This window comes from Lagenorhynchus albirostris, chromosome 10 (assembly GCF_949774975.1).
Source record: "Lagenorhynchus albirostris chromosome 10, mLagAlb1.1, whole genome shotgun sequence".
Lineage (NCBI taxonomy): Eukaryota > Metazoa > Chordata > Mammalia > Artiodactyla > Delphinidae > Lagenorhynchus > Lagenorhynchus albirostris.
The window spans coordinates 63,981,963-64,004,440 of NC_083104.1; the positions used below are offsets into that span (position 1 = coordinate 63,981,963).

Consider the following 22,478-nt stretch of genomic DNA (forward strand, 5'->3'; position numbering starts at 1 on the left):
GCCCTCAGACCCCTTCCTCGGGCAAATCCCACCACCCCACGCTGTTCCTTCTGAAATCAGAGTCGCTGAAAAGGGGGCTTGGCCCTTCAAAGCTGAGAAGGGGTGCAGAGTTGAGCCGAGACGCTTCGCTCGGGGCTTTTGTGCCAGGCGCTCTCTACCATAAAGGAAGAGGCTGGACATTGGGGGCCTTTTGTTATTTCTTTATTTTGATCTCCCTCCTGCTGTCCAAACAGCATCACAGAAATAGAGCCTTGCGTTAACTCCCTTCTCAGCTTAAAATGAAACACGGCAGCGCGCAATCTTGTACTGAAAACCAGAAAAAGGAAAGATGGGCTCATTTTTTTCTGAATTGTGTTTCTGGGTCCTTGACTATCAATTTACCCACCGAGTTTCCAGCTAATGGGAGGACAGCAGGATGGCGCTCACGTACCAGTAGGACCTGTGTGGACGGGTCGGCAGGGTGGTGGAGCAACCTTCCTCCCAGGCTGAGAAAACGGAGGCCCCGCCGCAAGGGGTGCGGACCCCCAATGCCAGCAGCTCGCCGGCTGTGCCCCCAGGGTAGAGGCAGTGCTGGTGGAGAGCGGCAGGACCCCCAAAGCACTCCCAGCAAACCCCTGCCTCCACTGCAGGTGGGGGACCCCCACGTGTCCCCCGGACTGTGCTGTTCTCCCCAGTGACCGGCCCAGAGGAGACAAGTCTGCCATCGATGTCAACCTCCTGCCTCCCGGGAGACACCGTCAGCTGCCGAGGCCTCGTCCAACCTCACCCGCCTCTTCCTTCCTCCCCCTCCCAGGGCTGGTGCCGAGCACCTCCAGGAGCCTCTGGGGCCTCGAGGAAGGCAGAAATGGGGCGGGAGGAAAGAGGCTCTATTAGCCCCCACTCCTTGTCACCCAAGGAACCAGGCGTGCATCTTGCGAGTTCACCCTGCAGGGGAGGTCGTCACACCGTGTTATAAACGTGGAAACCAAGGCTCCGAGGTATGTGGTTTGCCCGAGAACCCGTCACAGGGAGGCCGCTCCCACCTTCTCTTCCAGCTGACCTCTCCCGGGCCAGCGCTTAATGACTCAGGACGTTGCCTCTCCTTACACATTGCTTTGAGGGAAGAGGAAAAGAACCACGGACGAGAAACACATCCATTTTTAATAAATAGTTTATTTATCCAACAGTTTCACCCCTGACAGTGAAGCCTGTTGCAGTTTCTTCTTCTGGCTGGAGCCTGATTATGAGACTGTTGCGTTGCCACGGCGCCGGCGCTCGGATTCCGGCCCCGCCGATCACCCAGACATCAGAGGAAATGAGAGAGAGTATTGCTCAAATGAGAGAGACTGGCGCTTTATTAAGAAAACAAAAAATACCAATAAGACCAGAGAGAGGTGCTTCATGCCTTTTGGAGGCAGCTGTTCCGTCTCCTCGTCTCGCCCCCTCTCCCGCCCGACGCGGACGAGAACTTGTGGAGATGCTGCTCTAATGGAGAGGCTCCCGGCCCTTAACTAGTAAGGTCCCCGCGTAGGTTTCCGGAGGTCGCTCCGCCTGTTGGGGAGGCTCTGGCGGGCGGGCGAAGGTCCGCGCAGCGGGGTCGCTCCCGGTGGCCGGCAGAGGGAGGAGATGCGGCCGCACCCAGCATACTGAAACCACTGGCTGAAGTTCCCGCCAAAGTGCGTGGGGTGGGGAGGCGTGGTCGCCGTAAACGAGGCAATCTTCGCCCATAGGAAGTGCGAGGATCCCCAGGTCCTGAAGCGCGATCCGGTGATGCGCCGTGTCTGCAGGCCTGGACTGGGGAGGTCGCCTCCGGTGGGGCCGCCCAGATGGGGGCTGGCGGCGGCTCGACCCTCCTCTCCGCTCTGGGGGGCGCATCGTCGCCGACTCCAGGCTCCTCCTGGGGCAACCCTAGCTGCTCATTCCTCCCGACCTGAGGCCCCGTGTGTCCGGGGCCGCGTGTCTAGACAGTTCTCCTACAATACTTGTTCTAATTTCTAGCACCTTACCCCTCCGGGGTAAGAGGCCCAATCCAGCTAGAGGACAGGCTTTCTCCCCTCACCCTTGAGCTCCCACGTAACACCCCCCGAAGGCACATGACCAAGCTGCTCCCCAACCCCTGCCGTCCCAGCCACCACCCCGACCCACCTCCCACGGGCGCGGGGCCCACCTCCCTGCCGCGTGCTCCACACACCCAGCTGCACACTTGCTCTGCAGGGGCTCATGGCTGCTGAGCTTTTATCTTTCCATGAAAAACCCTTCTCCCCTTTCTGCCAGCAAAATGGGGCAGAGAGGATCGGACCAACGCAGAGGGCAGCTGCCCACCTGGCCTTCTCCCCTGGCCTTTCGAGGAAGCCCACGCTTTCCTTCTGAAAGCTTGTCTCTGAAGAGTCTCACAGAGACACCTTTGGAACCAGGGTCAGGAGGAGGGTGATAGTCAAGGCAAGTGTGAACTCAGCACCAGCAGGATGGTGGCCCTCTCACGCCCCTGGAGGGGACTGGCCGGGGACAGGCTGATTGGGAACAGGCCCCGCCCAGGGTTTATCGCTCTGAGTCAGAGAAGGAAGAGGGCTTAGTCCATCTCCACACCAGCATGTCTTCTCCGGCCACGCGGTGGGACTCTGTTTGGATCCGGGATTCGTTGGAGGCCAGGAACTCCACGGCCCGGTCCCAGACCCGCTTCATGCGTCTCCTGCAACGAGGGATGGGGGTGCAGGCTCAGCAGGCAGGCGGCGCCCTTGGCCGCTGTGCCCAGCGCTGCCGAGAGAGGCAGGCTGGTCTCTGGATGCCCTCTGTACAAAAGGGGGCACAAAGCTCCAAGATCCCACACAGAATTTATCTGCGGGAAGAAGAGCGGTCAGGTACTAACTGGACTCCTGCAGAGGACAGAAATTTCTTGGGCCCCCAAGAAATGATTCCTCAACATTCTCTGCTCCAAAAGCGTTCAATTAAAGTGAGCTGAAAGGGGCTGGAGCCCCCCCCCCCCCGCAGGTGTCCAAGTGGGAAGACTCTTGCTGGGACCCATTACTGCTACAGCCCAGCCGGGCGGCACCCCCTCCAGTGCAGGCTGCATTTTAATGCCTCATGTGGGCTAATTAGAGTGGCCACTGGGCTGTTGAGTCCAGACTCCACAGCACTTCAGGGGATGGGGATGAACTAGGCATCCAACCGGGGAGGCCAAGACGCTGGGGCTGCTTTTGGAACCTGAGCCACCAGGTAGGGCCCTTTTGCAGACACCAGAGTTCCTGCTCTGCCGGATCCCTGGGGCCTTGCACCCCCTCGGACAGCCCCCTATTTCCTCATTCCCCCTCCAAACTAGACAGCAAGATTCCAGAGCAGTGGGGGAGGGCTGCTTTGACACCTACACTTCGGTGAGCCCCGGCCTCCTGTCTGACTGCAGACCACTCCCCAGCGCCCACACGTGCAGAGCGAACATGGGTACGTGTGGAAGCGGGGGGTTCCGCTGGGAGTGCGCAGATGGAGGGAAACTCCCAGGGTGGCCCATGTGTCAGGAGGCAGAGTGGGGTGGTGGGGCTTTCTTCCCGGGCGGTGAGGTCCTGCTGCCAACCAAACCCCACAGCTGTTCAGCAGCCCCCACCTGGCTGGTCTGGCCCTGGCCACACAGGTCCTGGGGGCTGAGCCCCTCACACCTGGTCCCTGAGGGGGGGGCACTGGCACTGTGTGGGGGCCGCGGCCTCATCCCCAGCCCCCTTCCCAGGCCGCCCATTACCAGGTGATTACAAGCCGCCCCCGTGTGCCTCCCTGGACAAGCTCTTCAGATCTCCCCCAACCTCCCACAAGCGGGCCCTCATCCACAGGGCAGTATGCCCACGCAGGGCCCACAGGAGCGGATGGGTCCTTAGGAGTCGAGAGCTTGGCTACACTGACCGGGTGGCTGAGCCTCCTGGGTTCACGGACAGGGGTCCGGACCCTGTGGGGCAGCTGCCCGCCTGCAGTCTCTGCTGATGCACAGGAGCCGAGGTGTGGTGGCTCAAGCCCCCGATAAGCTGCAGTGCCACTTCCTGCTCTTATTAAAATGACCATGCGTGCTGCCCTTTGATGAGGGCTCAAGTGCTCCGTGCTGCCTCGGTGAGGTGGGAGGCCACCTCTCTGACACCCTGCTCCCCTTTCCTTAAGACCTGCCACTACCTAGTAGCAACACATCTTCCTTCCTTCTTGTCTTCTGTCTTTCTCCCCAGAACCAATGCTCCAGCAGGGCAGGGATTTTTGCGTCTTCCTCTCCCTGTCTCCCCATGACCCCGTAGAGTGTGGCATGCAGTAGGTGCTCAATAAACATTTGTTGAGAAAATGAATGAATGATGGCCTCTCCTCAACACAGCCCTCTGCAAGGCAGTGGGATTATCTGTGTTACAGCTCAAACAGGGCGTTACCCATGGTCACATGATGATGAATTCTGGCGGGTCCAGGAATTAGGGGCGAGTCTGGATCTACCAGTGGCCTCCCGAGAGCTGGAGGGCTGTGTGCCAGACTCATGCTGGGGACCAACAGCTAGCACAAGCCCCACACCGTGGCTGGTCTGCTCTAAGCTTCCTGCCTGCCACTGTCCCGGGGGTGGGCTGGGCATGAGAGTTATCAAGCATTTTCACGTTTAAAAGGGGCCCTTAAATGCTCTACTCTTCCAGCTCCTCTTGGGTTGACAGAACAGGGTGACCTCGACCACAGAGCCTGGCACTGGGAACACAGAAGTGGCACCAGCCCTGGGTCTCTGAGCAGGGTCACTGTGCCTCAGTGTCCTCATCTGTAAAGTGGTGTCCTCAATGTACTCCCTCCAAGGGCCATGCTGAGGGTGGAGTGAGTGAGCTGCACCTGTGCAGGGCTCAGAGCAGTGCCCAGCTCACAGCGAGCACCCAGCAAGGGTGAGCGCTTAGCACCATCCGGAGAGGATGGCATCTGGCCAGAGACTGTGGCAAAGTCTGAGGTGACCCCGCAGTGGGCCCTGCTGGCTGCCTCCTGGGACTCTGTCCCCCAACTCTACCCTACTCCTGGTTTTCTCAGGGATCTACCCAGCATCCGCAGCCCATTTGGAAGGTGGTCCTGGAGTCGTGCATGACAACGGCCTGCCAACCCCTCCCATGAGCCATGCACCCTGGAAGCTGACCCCATTCACTGCTGTGAAACCATGTTTCCAACTACGTGAGTGTGCCTTTGTACATGGAAACTAGACCATGATACCTTAGATAAGATGTGTTTCTGACTGTACACCATGGTTAAAAATGTTTGAAAAACAATCTCTTCCTCCTTGCCAGTGACTGATTCAAGAATAGACAAGTAACCAATTCTGGCCAGTGGAGCCTCAAAGAGGTGTGTCCCCGGTGGCTTCTGGGAATGTTTTCCCTTGCTCATGAGAGCAACAGGTAGCCCATCTCTCCCCTGCTGGTTGTTGCAAGGCAGGTGTTGCTCCGGCTAGCTGCTGGCCACCATCCTGTGACCACCAGGAACTCCAGCCAGCCAACAACATCCAGAGAGCAGGACCATGAGAATCACAGAGCAATGGAATCAGAGCCCTTAATGTTCTGTGCCTGGACTTCCATTCATGGAAACCCATCAGGTCCTTCCCTGCAAAGCCCCGCGGGGAGGGGAGGGGTCGGGTCCTAGGGTTGCACCCCAAAGCGCCATCTCTACAGAGGAGCGGGACCGTGCTTCTGTACCTCTTGTCTGCACTCTGCCTCAATAAGCTGATGGCAAGAGGTGTGGATGGCGCCCCACCTCCCGCGATCCTGGGGCTGAACTGCCCCCCTCCCCACATGACTGACTCGAGGCTCTGGGCCTCCTTCCGCGGCACTCAGTGGGGTCCGGCCCGGGTCTCACCGGCTCTGTGGCGGGATCAGGGTGTCACGCACGTGTAGGATGCCCACGTATGGGTAGCGCTCCATGTCCTGCTCCCAGTCCACGTAGTGGTCCTGGACCACATCTGCAGGACAGAGGGCACTGTTTAGGGTGAGGACCCTCTAGCAGGAGCCAGCAGCCCTTTCACTGGGGGCCACGCACCTATAATCTTCTTCACCATCTCATACATGGCCTGCTCTTCCTCTTCCAACTTCCGCCACCGGTATTTCAGGAGGATCAGGAGCCCCCACAGAAAGGCCAAGCCTGGGAGGGAACACAGCACTGTTAATCGTGCACACCACCTTCCCTGGCCAGGCATCCACTGGCTGTCTCACCAGGGCAGGTCACTGCGCTGGAGGCTGAGGGGGTTTGAGTACCTACTGTGTGTCAGACCCAGGGCTAGCAAGCAGGAAACGAAGGACTGGGAAATGCAGAGGGAGGACAGGCTATTAAGTGATCATCTTCTTCCCACCGGCTGTCACCACAGAGGCCTCCCGAGCCGTCTGGATCTCGGCTCCTCCCAACCTCATTCTGGGCTTTCATCTCCTCCCTTGTGAACCAGAACACGGCGTTTCATACATATATACATGCCGGGCCCTTTGTATTCCAGATGCTGCTGCCGATAATGATGTCTGTGCCTGCTGGCGTGGGGGAGGGAGCCGTGTGCACGCCCAGACGGCCTGTGATTTGTAACCCAGCTCTCTCTGCAGAGCTGGTGGTTTCTGTGTCACGGCCTTTGGCCTTCAGAGACACCCCGAGGCCTCTGCTCAAAGGCAGCCCCTCATGTCGGGAGACTCTGCTTTGCCGCTCAGCACCCTGGGCCTGCCTGCTTTCACTGGGCGTCTGTAGCTCCTGAGGAGGTGCTTACATTGTTCAGGGAGTAAAATTAGGCCAAGCTCCTGCTGGGTCTCCCCCTCGGAGCGGCCTGCGGTCTGGGGTGCCGGAAAGGACAATGCCCACCTCCAGCCCAAGCCAGCACCCTCTCGGGGATGCTGATGACCCCGGCCCCAAATCCAGGATGTCTTCTAGTTATCTTCCTGCTCCAGCCACCCAGTCTCCAAAGGGAAAGACGACCCGGGGCAGAGGCTGACTGGTTCATCTCCTCAGTTTCGTTAGACAGACCTCAGGTTCACTAGACAGAAACGAACTCCGAGAGACCGCATCACCCATGCCCAGAATGTTGCTGAGCTGGGCTCCCGGGAGGCGCAGTGGGAGGGGCAGGGTGACACAGTGATGGGACTTACACCAGAAGAAAATGAGCACATTGGTGACGGCCGTGAGCAGGGCGCGGCTCAGGCGGCAGCCGACACCCATGCGGGGGCGGGCGGACTCCAGGCAGACCACCTTGTCCACCGTGGTCACCAGCTCGGACGGGTCTTCCCCTTTCAACCTGAAACAGGACACAGGGCTGCAGACACGTTCAACAGCTCTGAGGAGCCGCCGTATAAGCCTCACTATCAGCAGGAGGAGGAGGAAGGCGGGGCTTTGAGGTCTCCACTTGCTTATAAAAAGGACTCGCTATCCTGGTTGCACTCTTTCCAGAAATTTCCCACGTTAGCTACTTAGAAAGAATAAAACTTTAAAGACGGCAGCAGGCTTGAACCCCTGCCGCTGAAGTGACGCCTCCCTCTGTTGGGCGGAAGATTAAAGTGTAAACTGGATGCCCCCCTCCCAGCACAGAGAAATGGAAATGTTTACGGAACCACCGGCTTTGTGCAGCACGGCAAGAACGGAAACAGAGTCTGGGAGGGGGTGCCTTTCCTCGGTGATGAGGAGGCACATAAGCTGTTTACGTGCAGAGACCATGGGGTGCCGTGAGACTCAGGAGCACGAACACCGCCAGGCTCCTGGAGGCCAGACCCCAGCCCCAGAGAGGAGGTGTCAGGACGCGCGGGGACGCTGCCGACACTCCGCCTTCTGCCGGCGAGGCAACAAGCTCCTGGTCTGGATTGCACAGCCGAGTGGCTGGTGCCCAAACTGTCCAGATTTCTCATGACCCACTTTTTTTTTTTTAAATTGAAGTATAGTTGATTTACAACGTTGTGTTAATTTCTGCTGTACAGCAAAGTCTCATGACCCACTTCTAACACTGGTCGTGGGAGCCAGGCTCAGCTCCCCACAGGCCACCCTCCTCAATGGGAAAAGGCAGCGTCATCATTCCTCTGCGTTAGCAGCTTCAGTGCATGCTGCCAAGGATAAAATCCGCGTTTTCTGCCTTTCCAACACACAGGAAAATCGCTCAGCCACTCAGGGAAGCTTCATTTTTTTTTTAAGCCAAAGAATTTGAATCGTGCCACGCATCCAGTTATCAGATTTTAGGCTGAGCTGCCCGAGGGGCTTCTGCTGGATGCACTGCTGATGGAATCAGTAATTTGGGCAGATAGAGAGGAAGAGAACAAAACCCTAGAGTGTGCTTTAACATCAGCAGCTGTAACCTGAACAGAGACCCCGACAAACCCTGAAGGGTGGGAGGGGGCGATGAAGCGAGTGTCTCTCCAGCAGGGGACTCCGGTATCAGGCAGTGGCTGGTGCCCACCCACCCCGAGGCCAAGCAGCCACACAGGGCCTTTCAAGAGGGTGAAGGGCACGCTGTCTCTGCTAACTGTGCTCACCAGAGACAGAAACAGGTGGAACTGCCCAGCTGGAATAAAACCCAGTCTTTCCTTTTGCAATTTCCATACTGAGTGAAACCAACATTCAGAATCATTTCATCTACAAATGAAAACTAGCACCAAGGAAAGGAAGTGCAAAAAAATGCCATCTCTAGCAAACTGTGCGGGGCCCGTGAAGGAAGGGGGCACAGACTGAGTTACCTGAAACAGGTTTAGCTGGACTGCCAGGCGATCACCCTGACACCTGGATTTTTGTCTCATTTTGAAACTGCTCCTTACACTGCATTCCTAATGCCTCTCCTTCCGCTGCCCGGCTTCAGGCCTGGCCCAAGATGACTTGGCTGGGAGACCTGCCCTCTACCTCCCGGCCTGAGACACCTTGATGGGCGATGACAGGGCCTCAGGTGCTTCCGGACGCCCCGCCCACACTCACCAGATGCCCACGTCCTTGTTACTGTTCAGTATCCAGGTCAGTGCGGCTTCAAACTTGGCGGAGGAGCTGCCGGTCACATTCTGTGGGAGGGGGCGGGAGATTAGTCCTCCATCTGGGCGGAGCAGTTGGAGCGATATTATTCTGCTGCTAGATTAAGGAAGCCCTCTCCATGTCCTCCGCCTGCCCCAAAGCCCTGTTCTGCTAAATGCCCAGCAAGCTGGCAGGAAGGAAGTCTGTAGCTGATGATACCAGGGAAGAGGCTATAACCAGAGGAGGTGATGCGGAAGCACACACAGGGAAACAATGCAGGTCTGAGACAGCAGAAGCATGTAATTTTCTCAAGGACTGAAGCACCAGGCCAGAGAGCTGGCAGCTCATCTGCAGTGAGATGAAAGAGTGTCGGGGTGGGGGCCCTGCAGCCAGTCCCGGCTGTGTGGCCTTGGGCAAGTCCCTCCCCTCTCTAGGCCCCAGGTTCCTCATCTGTGAAATGAAAATTGGACGACGTGACCCCTTAGGTTTCTGCCAGTTCCAAAAATCTGTAATTCTGTCATCCTGAGGCCACACCGAAAATCAAATGGACTCAGAGCAACCCAGACGGTAATCCTGAGGGGAGAGAATGACAGGTTAAATGTCTTAAGGCTGCTGAGAAGGGGGGAAAAAATGAGTCAAAGGAAGGGCAAGTCACAGGGCCACTTAAAGAAGGGGCAGCGGCAGCAGCCCACACCGCTGGTCAGGGAGCAGCAGGTCAGGAACGAGCTGTGGCAGGCCTGGCTCTGGTTCACCGCTCACCTTGGGCCCAGTCACCCCATCATTGCCTTAACTTAAGGTAGCCTAACACTCAACTGAGTTAAAACAATTTTTTTTTTTAAAAAAAGGGAAAGCAAACACAAAACAAAAAGGGAAAAAAAACCCCGCAGGGCTTGAGGGATCAATACAAAAGCACCAGGACCTCCCGGGAATGGAGCGCAGTGCAGCCTACTTACTGCTATATATTCCTGGGCTTCCATTACAGGAATGCATTTGCTTTTTAGCTTCTCTGGATTTCCACATTCAAAATTACCTAGGAGGGAAAAAACACACATTCAAGTACAAAGAAGAGGTGAAAAAGATTTACCCTGAAACCAACTAAAAACTGCAGCAAAAAATCAAGCCATCAGCTCTGATGTGGAACATGTGGCCCGGCGGCTCCAGCTTCTGTGGGGCATCTTCACTCTGCAGCAAGATCAAAAGCCACTTAGCTTGGATCGATTCCAGATCATTAAAACCTGACCTGCAAAGCAGTGCAGCGATTTGCATTAAATGACTAAAAAGCTGCCCAATACCAAGGTCCGTTTGCAACTGATCCCTAAAAGGATCAGACAGGCAGCTTCGGAAGGCACTGGGATGGCACTATAAATAAACGCAGCCTGGGAAAAAAGAAAGGCAGGGAGGCTGTTGCATTGCAGGGATTTTGACCCATGACACAGGCAGGTGACCTAGAATGCCAGGTTTTGAGGGGCCCTAGGGAGGGATGTCCAAAATGCTCCGTGGAAGAAGGGGTGTCTGTGTGCCGGGGCCCCGATATGGTGCTCCAAAGCTCTGAGCACCCTGGGTGGCTGGCTCCCACCTAGGATGGAGCTGGGAGCCTCCCCCTTAGTCCTGCCCAGGCTCCCAGGCCTGGCCCAAGGCCCAGCCCCTCTGAAAAGCCCCCAGCCCTAGAGGCCTCTTGTTTAGCCCAACCGGCTGGCCTTGGGGCCCTGCCACAGCCCTCGGCTCTTGATTACCCACGGTGGCTCCCCCACCAGGTGCTGCTTCACCACTAGACCCCTTGGAAGCAGGGACAGTGCAGGGCTGGGGCCGTACAAGATCCTTCACCCCATACACGGCCTGACTGCCCTTGACCTGGCACAGCCTGGGGGCTGCGATGGCCCGTCTGTGCGTGTGCTGGGGAGGGAGTGGCTGAAGATAATATTAAAAAAATCCTGAGAATGAACTGAAGCCTGCCCCTCACCCCCTAACACAGCCAAATCCTCCTGTTTCCAAGTTGACCTCGTCCTTCTGGGTCCCCTGAGAATCAGCTGGCTTCTCCCGTGCTCCTGCCCCACCCAGATCACCCTGCCCTGCTTAGGCCTTCCAGGACCACTGCCAAGGTCTCCTGGTTTCCTCCTCTCCCCTTTCTCATCCATGTTTGGTCAACAAAGCTTCAAAACGATTCTGCTTAAATTGACACCGCTCCACTCAAACTGCTGCCACATTTGCCTCCCTGGCACTTGGCTCTCCGTCCATCACTCCCCTGCTCGAAAGCCTTCCTGGCCCTCACTGCCTTCAGAAGGGACTCCCAGTGGCCTGGCAACCATAGCCAGCCAGGGTGGGACTCAATTGGCCTTTCCAAACTCCATTCCCTCTGTTTCTCCTTCCTCGTGAAGCTGCTTCCATCTCTGACCCTGTAATTTCCTGCCTCTCTGGCCCCACCTTTCCCCCACAAATACGTAACTAATCCCACCCGGGCTTCAAGGCCTGGCACAGATGCCACCTCCCCTGTGACGCTTTCCTGACTACTCTAGCTAAAAGGCATTGTGCCTCCCAGAAGTTCTGGCCTCTTGGTTCTCATCCAATGGCATTTTATACCACTCAGTGGTCAGGGGGGTAGGTAGCCTATCTCTTCTACTAGACCACAGGCAGCCTGTGGGCAGGATTCTGGGCTGAGTCGCCTTGTGTCCTGCAAAGGCCAGCCAGTGCCCTGTCCATAGCTGACCTCCAGCAGGAGGTGGGGGGAGGGAGTATGGCTGAGTACAGAGCCTGCACAGCCCTGCGGCCTGTCTCACTGAGACGCATACCCTCAGGGCTGCCCCTGCCTGGCTTGTGGGAAGACGGTGGGTACTAGGCCCCTTGATGGCATGAGCCAGGACCACACAAGGAGGGTGGGATGGAGGAGAACTGTCTACTAGGATCCACGGTTTAAGAGCAGAGCTTCTCGACTTTATATCCTGGGGGACTTAGTAAAATTCAGACTTTGATTCAATAGGTTTGAGATGGGACTAAGATTCTGCATTTCCAGTAAGCTCTCAGGTGACACTGATGTTGCTGGACCTTGGACCACAACTGAGTCACAAAGGTTTCAAACACCCCCTCAGGCCAGAATTTATATGCCAAGCACCTGGGCCACAGATGACTGTGATGCTCTGAGCCCCAGCTCCTACCTCTCCTCCGAGGAGCTCACAGAAGCCTCCCTGACCACCCCAGTCTCCCAGCAGTCAGGAGGGAGGAGGTGGCAGAGCTGAGGCCCACAAGACTGGCCCTGAGGACTGAGGGCCCAGTACAAGTCCACCCAACCTTGACTTCCCGGCGACAGCCTTAGACAAGGGTTGGCCCTACAGGTGAGAGGCGCCCCTTGAACCTCCCACAGACTGACGTCTGGTTCTCGAGTCGAGTACACTTAACACAGGCACAAGCCCTGAGCCGTCACCCACGTCATCCGTGATTTGGAGAGCCTCCTGGATGCCAGGTGTCGGGCAGGACACAGTACAATGCAGGTGCCATCTCTGGCCTCAAGGAACATGTTTACCGAAGAAAACAGTGGGGGAGCCTTCTGGATGGAGATTTCAGGGGGGCATCTAGAGAACAGTACTTGGCTTTCATTTGGTTAAGAAAAGACAGACCCAAGATCATTCAGTCAGATGGGGAGACCGAGGCCCTGAGATGTCAGGGACTTGTCCGGTGTCCCACAGCCAGATGGGGACATGGGACACTAGGGCCCAGGAGGGCAGGCCGGGCCTGAAGGTGCTTGGCCTACCACTCAGACCGCTCCACCTGCAGAGGCCTCTGCACCGAGCTGGGCCGACCACCTGGTACAGGGAGGCCCTCCAGGTTGGGGGACCCAGACTCTGAGAATACCTGAGGCCTGGGCCCTTCCAGTGCAACACGGACCCCCCAGAACATTAGGTGGGGGGCATCCCAGAGAAGGGGGCACATCTGCTAAAAGGCCTATGCACGTGCCAGGACCCCTGGGATCCTTCAGGAACCTATGCGTTTTGCCCAGATGCAAGGCTTAAACAAGATGCGTCTGTGGGGAGGCGGGGAAGGGGAGACTGGGCTTCTGAGCGTGTCTTCTGGGAGATGACACGGCATCTCAGCCCACGACCCGCTCATGGGGAGTCTTGGGCCTCGGGAGACCTACTCACCCGCTTGGATGGCCAGGAAGTTGTACAGCTCGTGCAGCACCTCCAGCAAGGCCGCCTTCTGCTTGGCCTGACAGAACTGGAAGGGCACGGGACAAGCGGTCAGCAAGGAGGGGTGGGTGAGGGGGGCCTGTCTGTCTGATTTTACCTGTTCAGCTACACCGTCAAGGACTCAACAGCAAGGTACACCTCATACTTTAAAACAACAATGACAACAAATTCTGCAAAGGGGTGGGCCCAGGGATAGGGCCGATAAATACTGGGTTAACTGACTGAAAAGAACACCATAAAAGCAGAGGCAGAGGGACAGCAGACACAGTAACTAAGGGTCCACCATCCTGGAGGCTCCTGGGCCTCTGCCCCGTGGTCCCCATTGGAATAAAGGCCATTGGTGGGGCCGTGGAGCAGGGGCGGTGTGGTTGTGGGGAAATGCAGGAGCCCAGCCTCCTCAGAGGGAAGAGCAAACGCTGCACGACGCAGTCTGGTCTCCCCCGCGGGCCACTCCTGTCCGTTTCTGGAGAGCCAAGTGTCTACAACCTGCCTGTGGATTGTCTACTTTGTGGATTATCTGATGCAAATGTTTAATCTTAGACTGCGTTTCCCTGGAAATGGAAAATTTCGAGCAATCTTGCAACTGTAGGGAGAAAATAAATGTCACCTGTCTGAGAAAATCAGAATATCTGCACATGTACTCCTTCAGCACCTGTAACAGTGGGGACACCGTTTTGCTAGACTTACTGGATTTGGAACATTTAAAAAAGACCGCTCTTCCTTGAGAGTGGACAACAGACCGGGTGCCATGCTGAGTGGTCTACATGTGAGGGAGCACTGCATCCTCGCTGCACTCCTCACTGTACCCCAATTTCTCAGGCGAGGGGTCCAAGGTTTAGAGACCTTAAGTGGGCCACCAAGAACCCACAGTTCATAGTAGATGGTGGAGCCACTTGGAGTGTGGCCAGTCGACTCCAAGCCCCCACCCCTCGAACTCCAGGCCTCTTCTGGGTTGTCACTGGGCAGAGACCTGGACTGGAAGTCGAAGGTCTGGGTTCCGGACCCGGCTCTGCAGCTACAGAAGGAACCAAGGTCGTTTTCCTTCTCGGGGCTCGTTTGTTGCCCTGATCTAATTTGGTTTCTAACAGTCTCAGAGGCCAAGATTTGTCCCTTCACATGGCCTAAGGACCCTAATGCCTTTACAAGGTATGAAATGATGCGAGCAAGATTTATGCACATGACTATAGATGTCCAGAAACAACTGATGTGCCTCCTAGTAGAGTGAGAAACCCCAACTACTTTTTAAATGCTATTTAACAATATGGGAAGAGTTGATAAAGTGTCAAATGTAACTAAATACACAGAGATCCCAATTCTACAGACACACATACACAGAGAGAAGGTGAGAAGGAAATGCTCCCAAAACGTTAATGGTGATCATCTCTAGGTCTCAGAATCACGAGCGATTTTTGTCACATTTTTCAAATTTTCTAAATATCTATTATTGTCGCAACCAGGAAAAAAAAAAAAAAGCAGTAGCAATTAATACTGTTCCAAACTCACAGACATTTAGGCAAAGCAGGGCTGATATCACCTAAAGGACAGAAGGTACCAGACAACGAGACAGCCTGATTAAGACAACACACCCACTCCCAGCCCATCCCCAGGGTTTCAGCAGGACAAAGGCAGAAAGAAAAACAGAGTCACAGTCAGCTGAGAAGGGAAAGAACACGTGTATCTGAAACCCAAATGTCCCTCTGGGTTCTGGGTGAGCTTGAGCCACACAAGGAATGAGACTCAGCAAGAAACTCACCCAAGCTGAGAAGCACCTCCCAACCCGCCTGTTCCTGTGTCCACCCACCACGAAGGCCAAGGGTACCCCATAAAATCTCAGCTCAACAGAGCCCAACACTGCAACCGAAGGGAGCCTGTGATGTCGTGGCGCAGGCCCTGCCTGTCTGCTCGCTGAGCAAGTCTTTAGCGAGGACCTGGATGGTGCCCGACTGGCTCACTCAGGTGGGGCCGGGTGCGTCCAGCGCAGAGGAGCACCCCGGAGCTTATCTCATATGTCATTCCGTCTTGGGCCTGATACACTCAGAGGTGTGAAGGACCAAGAGACAGAAACCAGGGAACCCGTTTCTAAATAAAAGACAAATGAAACTAACATCACCAGAGAAATCTTACAGAAAAAGTATTTTTGGTCCCTGTTTTTGTTTTCAGTCTTCAAAATTCTAGTTTCCCCTTCTGGCCATTTTCTGGGCCACTTCCTTCAATCATCAACTGCAGTTTTTATGATAGAAGGCAGATTATAATTATTATGAGTCTGTTTTTACAAAACAATAGGGAAGCAAAGACATCTGGTGGATGAAAGCAATAAAGACGTGTAATAAAAACACCCCCCAAATATGACACAGCAGAAGCCAAAGGGAAATAAAACCGGTTGTCTGCGTCAGGATGCCCCTTCGTTAACACAGGTAAGAGAGTCAACGCAGGGGCCTGGAAATGACCGTGGGTGGTTACTTTCCCAGCCCCCAGGCTGCCAGAGATGTGCACTCAGGGCTCAGGGAGGCCAGGTGTTGCACACTTAATAATTAGACTACTAAGGCATGCCCTCTGGCAGCACGAGGCTCCTCCTGGCAGGATTTATGACCTGAAAATGTACTGCCTGGTATCTTCCCCAGACTACCACCTGTACCGGAGCACCCCAGCTCCTCGGTAATGCTGCTTTCATGACTCGTAAATGGATGGGGCTGCTCACCTTCCCCAAGTATTATTTGTAGGGAACATTAAAGCTTCATAAAACAAATCTATAGACTAAGAGGGCTAACTCCACTTCAGATGTGTTTAAAACAACTCCCTGATGACCTTTCAAATCAGAACAGCATTTTCAGAGCCACAGACGTACAACTGGAGAATGTGGAATTGAGAACCTGGCCTCCTGATGCTTAAAAAGCTGCCAGCCCTTCCTCCTGAAGCGAGGGGAGCTTGTGAGGTCCCTCGACCACAACCTACTGCATCCCCCCAGATCGACTTAGGCAGAAGATTAAAGTCCTTAATGCTGCGATTGATGCGAGAGTTCCCGTAACAAGCCGGGGGTTGCATCTTGGAAGGTCAATTCTCTCTGTTTCAAGTACTCCTTCACTGCCACAGTTGAGTCTAACACATACATCAGGGAACACTATATGACTCTGATACATTACAGGAAGCACTCCTGACAGCGATCCTATTATCATCTTTTTGTGGGCAAGTTTACCTCCTGATAGAGGCCAACATCCTTGGGAGGAAGAACAAAAGCTAGAGAAACTCAAACTCACCTCATCTGTTTTTGTCTCACAGTCCACTGGCAATAATTTCACTGAGACCAAGAAAAGAAACAGAGGAAATTAAAAGTGCGGGTTGTGGGAAAGGGTACAAAAAGAGATCACTCTCAAAATTCAGGGTAAGTAAAACATTACCAACATAAGGTGGGGGGAGGATTAGAAAGATGTCATCTAAATGAGGCATTTTAAAAATGCGGACAGTAAAAAATGTAAGGGGTTCTCAGTCTTGGATTAGGGATTAGTACAGCTGTGTTCTAATCCCAGGGGAAAATGATTAGCCTCAGGATAGTAGATAACTATTCACTTAACCACTCTGAACCTGTTTCTTCATCGTAACATGGTGTCACTAAAGCCTTCCTTGCTTAACTCAGACTTAGTCTCAAACAAAACAACACATATGATGGTTTTATAAATTGTACACGTTATGTTAAACAGGGATTAATACTATCATGGGAAGGGAATTCCAGGTAAATCCCAGTATCTATCCAGGAGCTATTGTCTTAAAGCATCTCAGCAGTGAATACGACAGTATACCGTTTTTTGATGTCACCAATGTAAACAGTTATAGTTAGTACCAGTATGGTACCATGACACTCCTGGGACTGCTTAATTTCTCTAGCAGGTGGATTAAACTGCTCTCATACTCAAGAAATTATTTGGGTGTGTGCACGAGCCTGGGATCCTCGTGCCCACAGACTTGTTTATACACCCAAATATCCATCTGCTGCAACAGCTAAGACATAATTTAGCCTTTCCCTGCATTTTGGCTGTTCCTGCTAGGCGTGGAAAGATGTGGCCTGGGCTAGAGGCTGGAAATAGTATTAATCACAATCATTCTTTGCAAAGAATATTAAAAGTCAGTGAACTACAGTCATTTTATACTTAAATTTATAAAGAAGTCTTTGTGCTGTTTCCTATTAGCCTAAAGCCCAGAATTATGGAAGAAGCAAATTTTCCTTTTAGGAAACACGAACCCTTAACTATTCGTTAACATACTGTATCCTGCAGACTTCTTGTTGGTATGTCTTATCACGGAACTATCTGTGGACAGAAGCATGGCTGGGAACATCCTTGAGTCACGGCACCCTCTCTTTTAACACACCCCAAGAAGGTGCTGCAGTGATAAATGCCATCATTTACATCAGTTTAAACTCTTAAAAGGCTCTTCCACACCTGTCTCAGAGGCAGGGTTAGTATAATCCTTTGACAAATGAGGGTCCTGTGGTCCAAAGAAGTGGAGTATGTGGCCTTTTTGGTGCCGCGAAGTTGGGACCCCAACCAGAGCCTATCTGTGAGCCGTGATACCTGGGGTGCCTTCAAACGGGCACTAATGTGTGAAAGAGCAAGAAATCAAAAGGGAAGAAAGAACTCAAAAGCAATGGGGGTGGACCTTTAGAGGGGTGTGTCAGAGGGCTTTCTCTGGAGAGGGAGAATAAAAGTGACCACAGAAAGATTGCTTCCAGCACGTGGTTGAAAGGGAGATTAGTAGGAAGGGCTAGGGCAGAAAATGAGAATAGGACAAAATGAAGACAGAAATTATTGCAGATGCAGGAATCCCAGCCCTCTCCTCCCATAACTGGAGGAAAAAAAGTCAAAGTCTGGAAGGAAGAAGACGGCCAGAGACATCTGACAAGGCCCGGGAGTGTTCAGCCTGGTGCTGAGAGGACCGGGGCGGAGGGGTGTGGGGGGCGGATTATCCTGGTGGACACACGCGCGCTCAAGGCCCTCCCCTGCGCCGGCCCGGGACGTACTGTTGTCCTCCGCCTCCTGCGGCGCCGAGGGCTTGCCCATCTTCACCCAGAGGATGCCCAGGAAGACGAGCAGCAGCCCCAGGCTGGCCCAGAGCAGGAGCCGGGAGAGGTAGCGCTCCAGCCGCCGCCCCACCTCGGGCCGGGCCCGCGCCGCGCCCGCCTGGCCCGCTCTCGTTGCCCGCAGGCCCGGGCGCGGGTCGGGACCGAGGAGGGCGGAGGACGGCCGCACCGGGGCCGGGGACGAGGCCCACCACCGACGGACTCCGTGGCCGGGGCCCGGCACGGCCCTGTCGAGTGGCCGGCAGTCCTCGTCCTCCTCGGAGCTGCCCCGGACCGAGGCGCGGCGTCTGAGCTGCGCGGGGCGGGGTGGGTAGGCGAGGCCGCGGCTCCTGGACCAGGAAGCGGAGGAGGCCCCGATGTCGCCGTAGGCCCCAGAGGTCGCGTAGGCCAGGCCCGAGGCCGGCGGGGAGAGCCAGGGCTCCGACCGCAGGGAGGACGCGGCGGGCCGGGCGCGAAGCGGAGCCTCCTCGCGCAGCCGGGCCTCCTCCCGCAGCCGCTCCTCGCCCCTTGCCCGGGCCTCCTCCCGCAGCCGCTCCTCGCCCCTTGCCCGGGCCTCCTCCCGCAGCCGCTCCTCGCCCCTTGCCCGGGCCTCCTCCCGCAGCCGCTCCTCGCCGCGCTGCCGGACCTCGCCCCGCAGGCGGCGCAGCTTGTTGCGGTAGACGTTCCGGGTGGTGTCGGTGATGGGTCCTGGCTGGAAGCCCAGGGCCTGCAGCTCCCGCCGCAGCTCCAGGTCCGAGAGGCCGGCCATGGCCAGGACGCCAACCCCCGCCTGCCCCCGGCGCACCCCGGACCCGGAACTGTTCCCGCCGACGGCCGCGGCGGAGCAGGCGGGGCCCGCGGCGGAGCAGGCGGGGCCCGCGCCATGTTGAGAAGGTCGTTCTTAATCGCCATGTTGAGAAGGTCTGAACCGCCGTATGGGCGGGCCATGATGAGGAGGTCAGAATCAGCCTCCAAGGCTGCCATGTTGGGGAGGTCTGAGGGTTTTGGGCTTTTTGTTTTTGTTTTCCTTTTTTATTTCCCACCTTGCTCAGTCCTTCTCGTCTGTAAGAGCAAGTGGTGTTTACCTCTGAATCCTCCTCCCCTTGCACAGTCCCTGGCACGTGGTAGGCACTCGATAAAGTCATGTTGATTTAATGGATGAATTACCTAATGGTAAGAAAATATTGCCTGCCATATCAGTAAACTAGGGATCTAGCCACCACGTTACAGTCACCCCCAATGATGAGCCCTGAGGGAACTCAAGAAGGAAACAAGGGATGCCCGCCATCTAGCAGCCACTTCCCACAGTGCAGCTTGAGGAAACTGGATGAGAAAACAGAGGATTCTGCCCCAGATAGCTGAGGTGCATGTGAAAGAATGGTTTAAGTGAGTCCAGACTCTTGCATCTTCCCATACATAGAAAAGTGCTAAATTCCTTAACTTGAGTTATCTGGTTTTCTTTTATTGACAGTTATCTTTTGTTCCAACTACCTGGTGTTATTGCAAAAACTCCTATATATCCTGACTGCCCCTCTTCCCCTTGGGAACCGTTTTCTCAGTGTTATCTGAGAGGCTCTCTCCCGGGCTTGAAGTCCTAAGAATGTCTGCTGAATAAAACATAACTCTCAACTTTTAAGTTGTGCAATTTAGTCGACAATGGTGAAAGACAAGCACTGCCGAGAGTGGGGAGATGGAATCCTTTGCCTCTCTCTGCACTTGGGGACCAATGCGTTCAGGGAAGGGCTTTGTTTGGGTTGTGGCATAGACCCCAGGCATGCTCTGGGACCTGGTCTGAACTAAGGTCATGGTCGGCAGGCCTCTGTGTTTTCCTGGCTGTTCACTCACTGACATTGAGCCCCAAGGGGCTGCAGGCCCTGCCCTTGGCGAGATGCTGGCAGGAAAGGAGCTCCCGCCAGAGGAGGACACTGCATCCCATCGTGGGGGCAGAAGAGGCAAATGCCCTTGGGCTCTTAGGGGCAGTTTGAGCCCGTGCGAGGAGGCCGTGTGGCCGGATGGTGGGATTTTCATAAGGAGAGATAGGTAGGAGAAGACCCCAAGATGTAATCTTGTGTCACCTGTGGATTTAGGTAGGGGGTTCTTGAATCCAGACTCCACCACTATTAGACGTGCGATCATATCCAATTAACATTTCTAGCCTGTTGGCCAGTAAACCTCATTGGATTGCTGTGAGGATTAGAAGAGGTAATTTGTATAAGGTGCTCAGGACACATGCTCCGTAGTGTTTGCACTTAACCCATTTGTGTGCAGCATCAGTGCTGTGTAGAACTTCCCACCCGACAGAGAAACCCCTAAGGAAAGCATGGGGAGTGGTGACAAATGGAAGTAACACTGTGGTCTTCCTTCTGTCTCCCACTCCCTCTTTGTATTCCTTACACATGGATCATCAACTGCCTTTCCCAGACACTTACTGCTGGTCTCATAAGTTCCATTCTCTTTCTAACCCCTCCAATTCGGTTCTCGCCTTCCCCCAATCTCGCCTCCTCCCCTATGGTCCCGTTGCCCACCCCCCGCCTTGTCTCCCCACCCTGGGTCCCTGGACAAGGCACCTCTGCCAGCGTTTGCATTTGTGCCACTTGCTCTATCACGGAGAATTTATCACTGGCCACATTGCGGGGGAAATGACAACCTCCGCTTGGTCAGGCTTCCGAGTTAGCCTCGCCATCTCCCCCGACTTAGCTGCTCCCACGTGGTGCGATTTCTCTCACCAAGTGTTGTTTTCCTTTCCTCTGCCTGTGTTTGCACGGAATACCATGAATTTGATATAGTGATTGCCTAACACATATACCACATAATAGTATTTTCTTTCTTTCTGAAGCACTGTTTGCATGACAAATGAGTTGGTAACATTTGTGCTTCTCCTTGCAGCTGTGCAGTTCAATATATAAAGAATGAGCCTTTCAGCATCAGTACTGGCCCCGTGTATTCTAAGAGGGCTTGAAACTGATGCTTAAACAAAGTTAATGTTACAGCATTTCGCAGAGTTACAGTATATTTCCACACAGTGGATCTCGGGGCGATTTAAAAAAATACCCAAATGGGGCCACCCCTGGGGTGGTCCCCAGTGTGGGCTTTGTCAGCTTTCCTTGTGTTTGGGGTCCCGGCTGCTGCTACATACACCCAGGGCCAAATGACCCCCAGCCCTCCCCCAGCCCCACCCGAACCCTGTTGTCTTCCCTTCAGCCTCGAACCCATCATGTTTGCAGCAGTGCCCTCCCTCCCCCCATCCCCCAGCGCTCCATCTCTGCCTCGCTGGGTCTAGCAGGCCTTTGGGGTAATGTGCCACCACTTACAGCATATTTGCCAATCATGCTTCCCTTCCCCATCCCTCCAAGAAGAAGTCTCACAATCTGTTTGGAAAATTCAGTCAGAAAAAACCTCATGAGGGACCTCCCTGGCCGTCCAGTGGTTAAGATTCCACGCTTCCACTGCAGGGGGTGCGGGTTTGATCCCTGATCAGGCAACTAAGATTCCTCATGCCGCGCCGCAGCCAAAAAGTTTTAAAAATTAAAAATAAGAAAATTAGAAAAAAGGAAAATTAAAAAAAAGAGAAGAAAAAAACCTCATTAAAAAAAGAATAAAGAATAAAACCTCATGAGTCAATCATTCCTCCCATGTCTCGGGCCTCTGCATTTTCCTCCTGAACTCCCCGATCCAGTCTACCCCTTCCCTGGATTGATAACCCTTCAGGGTCCTCCTTCAACATTCTCCACCCCCAAAGCACTTTTACCAGCTTCAGTGAAGTCAGTTTGTTGCCCATCAGCTTTTATCCACGTGACCGTCCCCACACTTCTGACACTGACCCTTAGGTCTTCCCCTCCGAAGGGCTCCATCTTAGTGCTTCTTTGCCACCACTGCCCATGTTGTGTTGGGAGCTGCCCACGAGGCCCCTTTGGGCCTTCTCAGATCTGCCTTTCTGTGTCTCTTCTAGTTCTGCCGCTGGGCCTGTCGGGTATGGGAACACACATTTCCAAGAAGAGGGCAATATCGCAAAGTCAACGGCTGTCCTGTGTGCCCTCCTTTCTCATCACTTTGTTGTGGTTTTTTTTTTTTAAGGTGAGCACCTCAGGCTGCGGTTGGTCTTCCTGATTTCTTAAAGTCAAAAGAGGGAAAACAAGCTCCAATATCTAAATCTACTGCGTAACCACATCCACGCATTTAGTAGAGATGAGGGGCCGCTTGGAGGATGCTCTGGGTTCCCAAGGGGCTGCCAGGCTGCCTGCTGTCCTGCCGACCTCGCTCTGCCTCGGCAGAGCCTTATAATAATAACAGCCATAAATCTTTTAGTGGGTTCCTTTCTCATTCTCTTCCTGCGAAAAGCCCTGCACACATTT

General features: G+C 54.6%; 1 protein-coding gene across 7 annotated transcripts; it reads right to left on the minus strand.

The window, feature by feature from the left end:
* Nucleotides 1-1,134: 1,134 nt before the first annotated feature.
* On the minus strand, nt 1,135-18,996 carry LEMD2 (LEM domain nuclear envelope protein 2). 7 transcript variants are annotated; one of them, XM_060162610.1, is made up of 10 exons: nt 18,088-18,990; nt 16,331-16,371; nt 13,029-13,104; nt 9,852-9,928; nt 8,869-8,948; nt 7,068-7,213; nt 5,986-6,087; nt 5,806-5,908; nt 2,566-2,668; nt 1,135-1,331 (listed from the first exon to the last, which is right to left on the minus strand). In XM_060162610.1, the coding sequence occupies exons 1-10, from the start codon at nt 18,893-18,895 to the stop codon at nt 1,275-1,277; spliced, it is 1,593 nt and encodes a 530-aa protein (XP_060018593.1). In that variant the 5' UTR covers nt 18,896-18,990; the 3' UTR covers nt 1,135-1,274. The 7 variants fall into 7 exon arrangements, 6 of the variants coding, with proteins under 6 accessions (XP_060018593.1, XP_060018594.1, XP_060018598.1 ...); XR_009542921.1 differs by having other exon boundaries at nt 1,296-1,331; nt 5,806-5,925; nt 18,088-18,994; XM_060162611.1 differs by having other exon boundaries at nt 1,135-2,668; nt 18,088-18,983.
* Nucleotides 18,997-22,478: the final 3,482 nt, after the last annotated feature.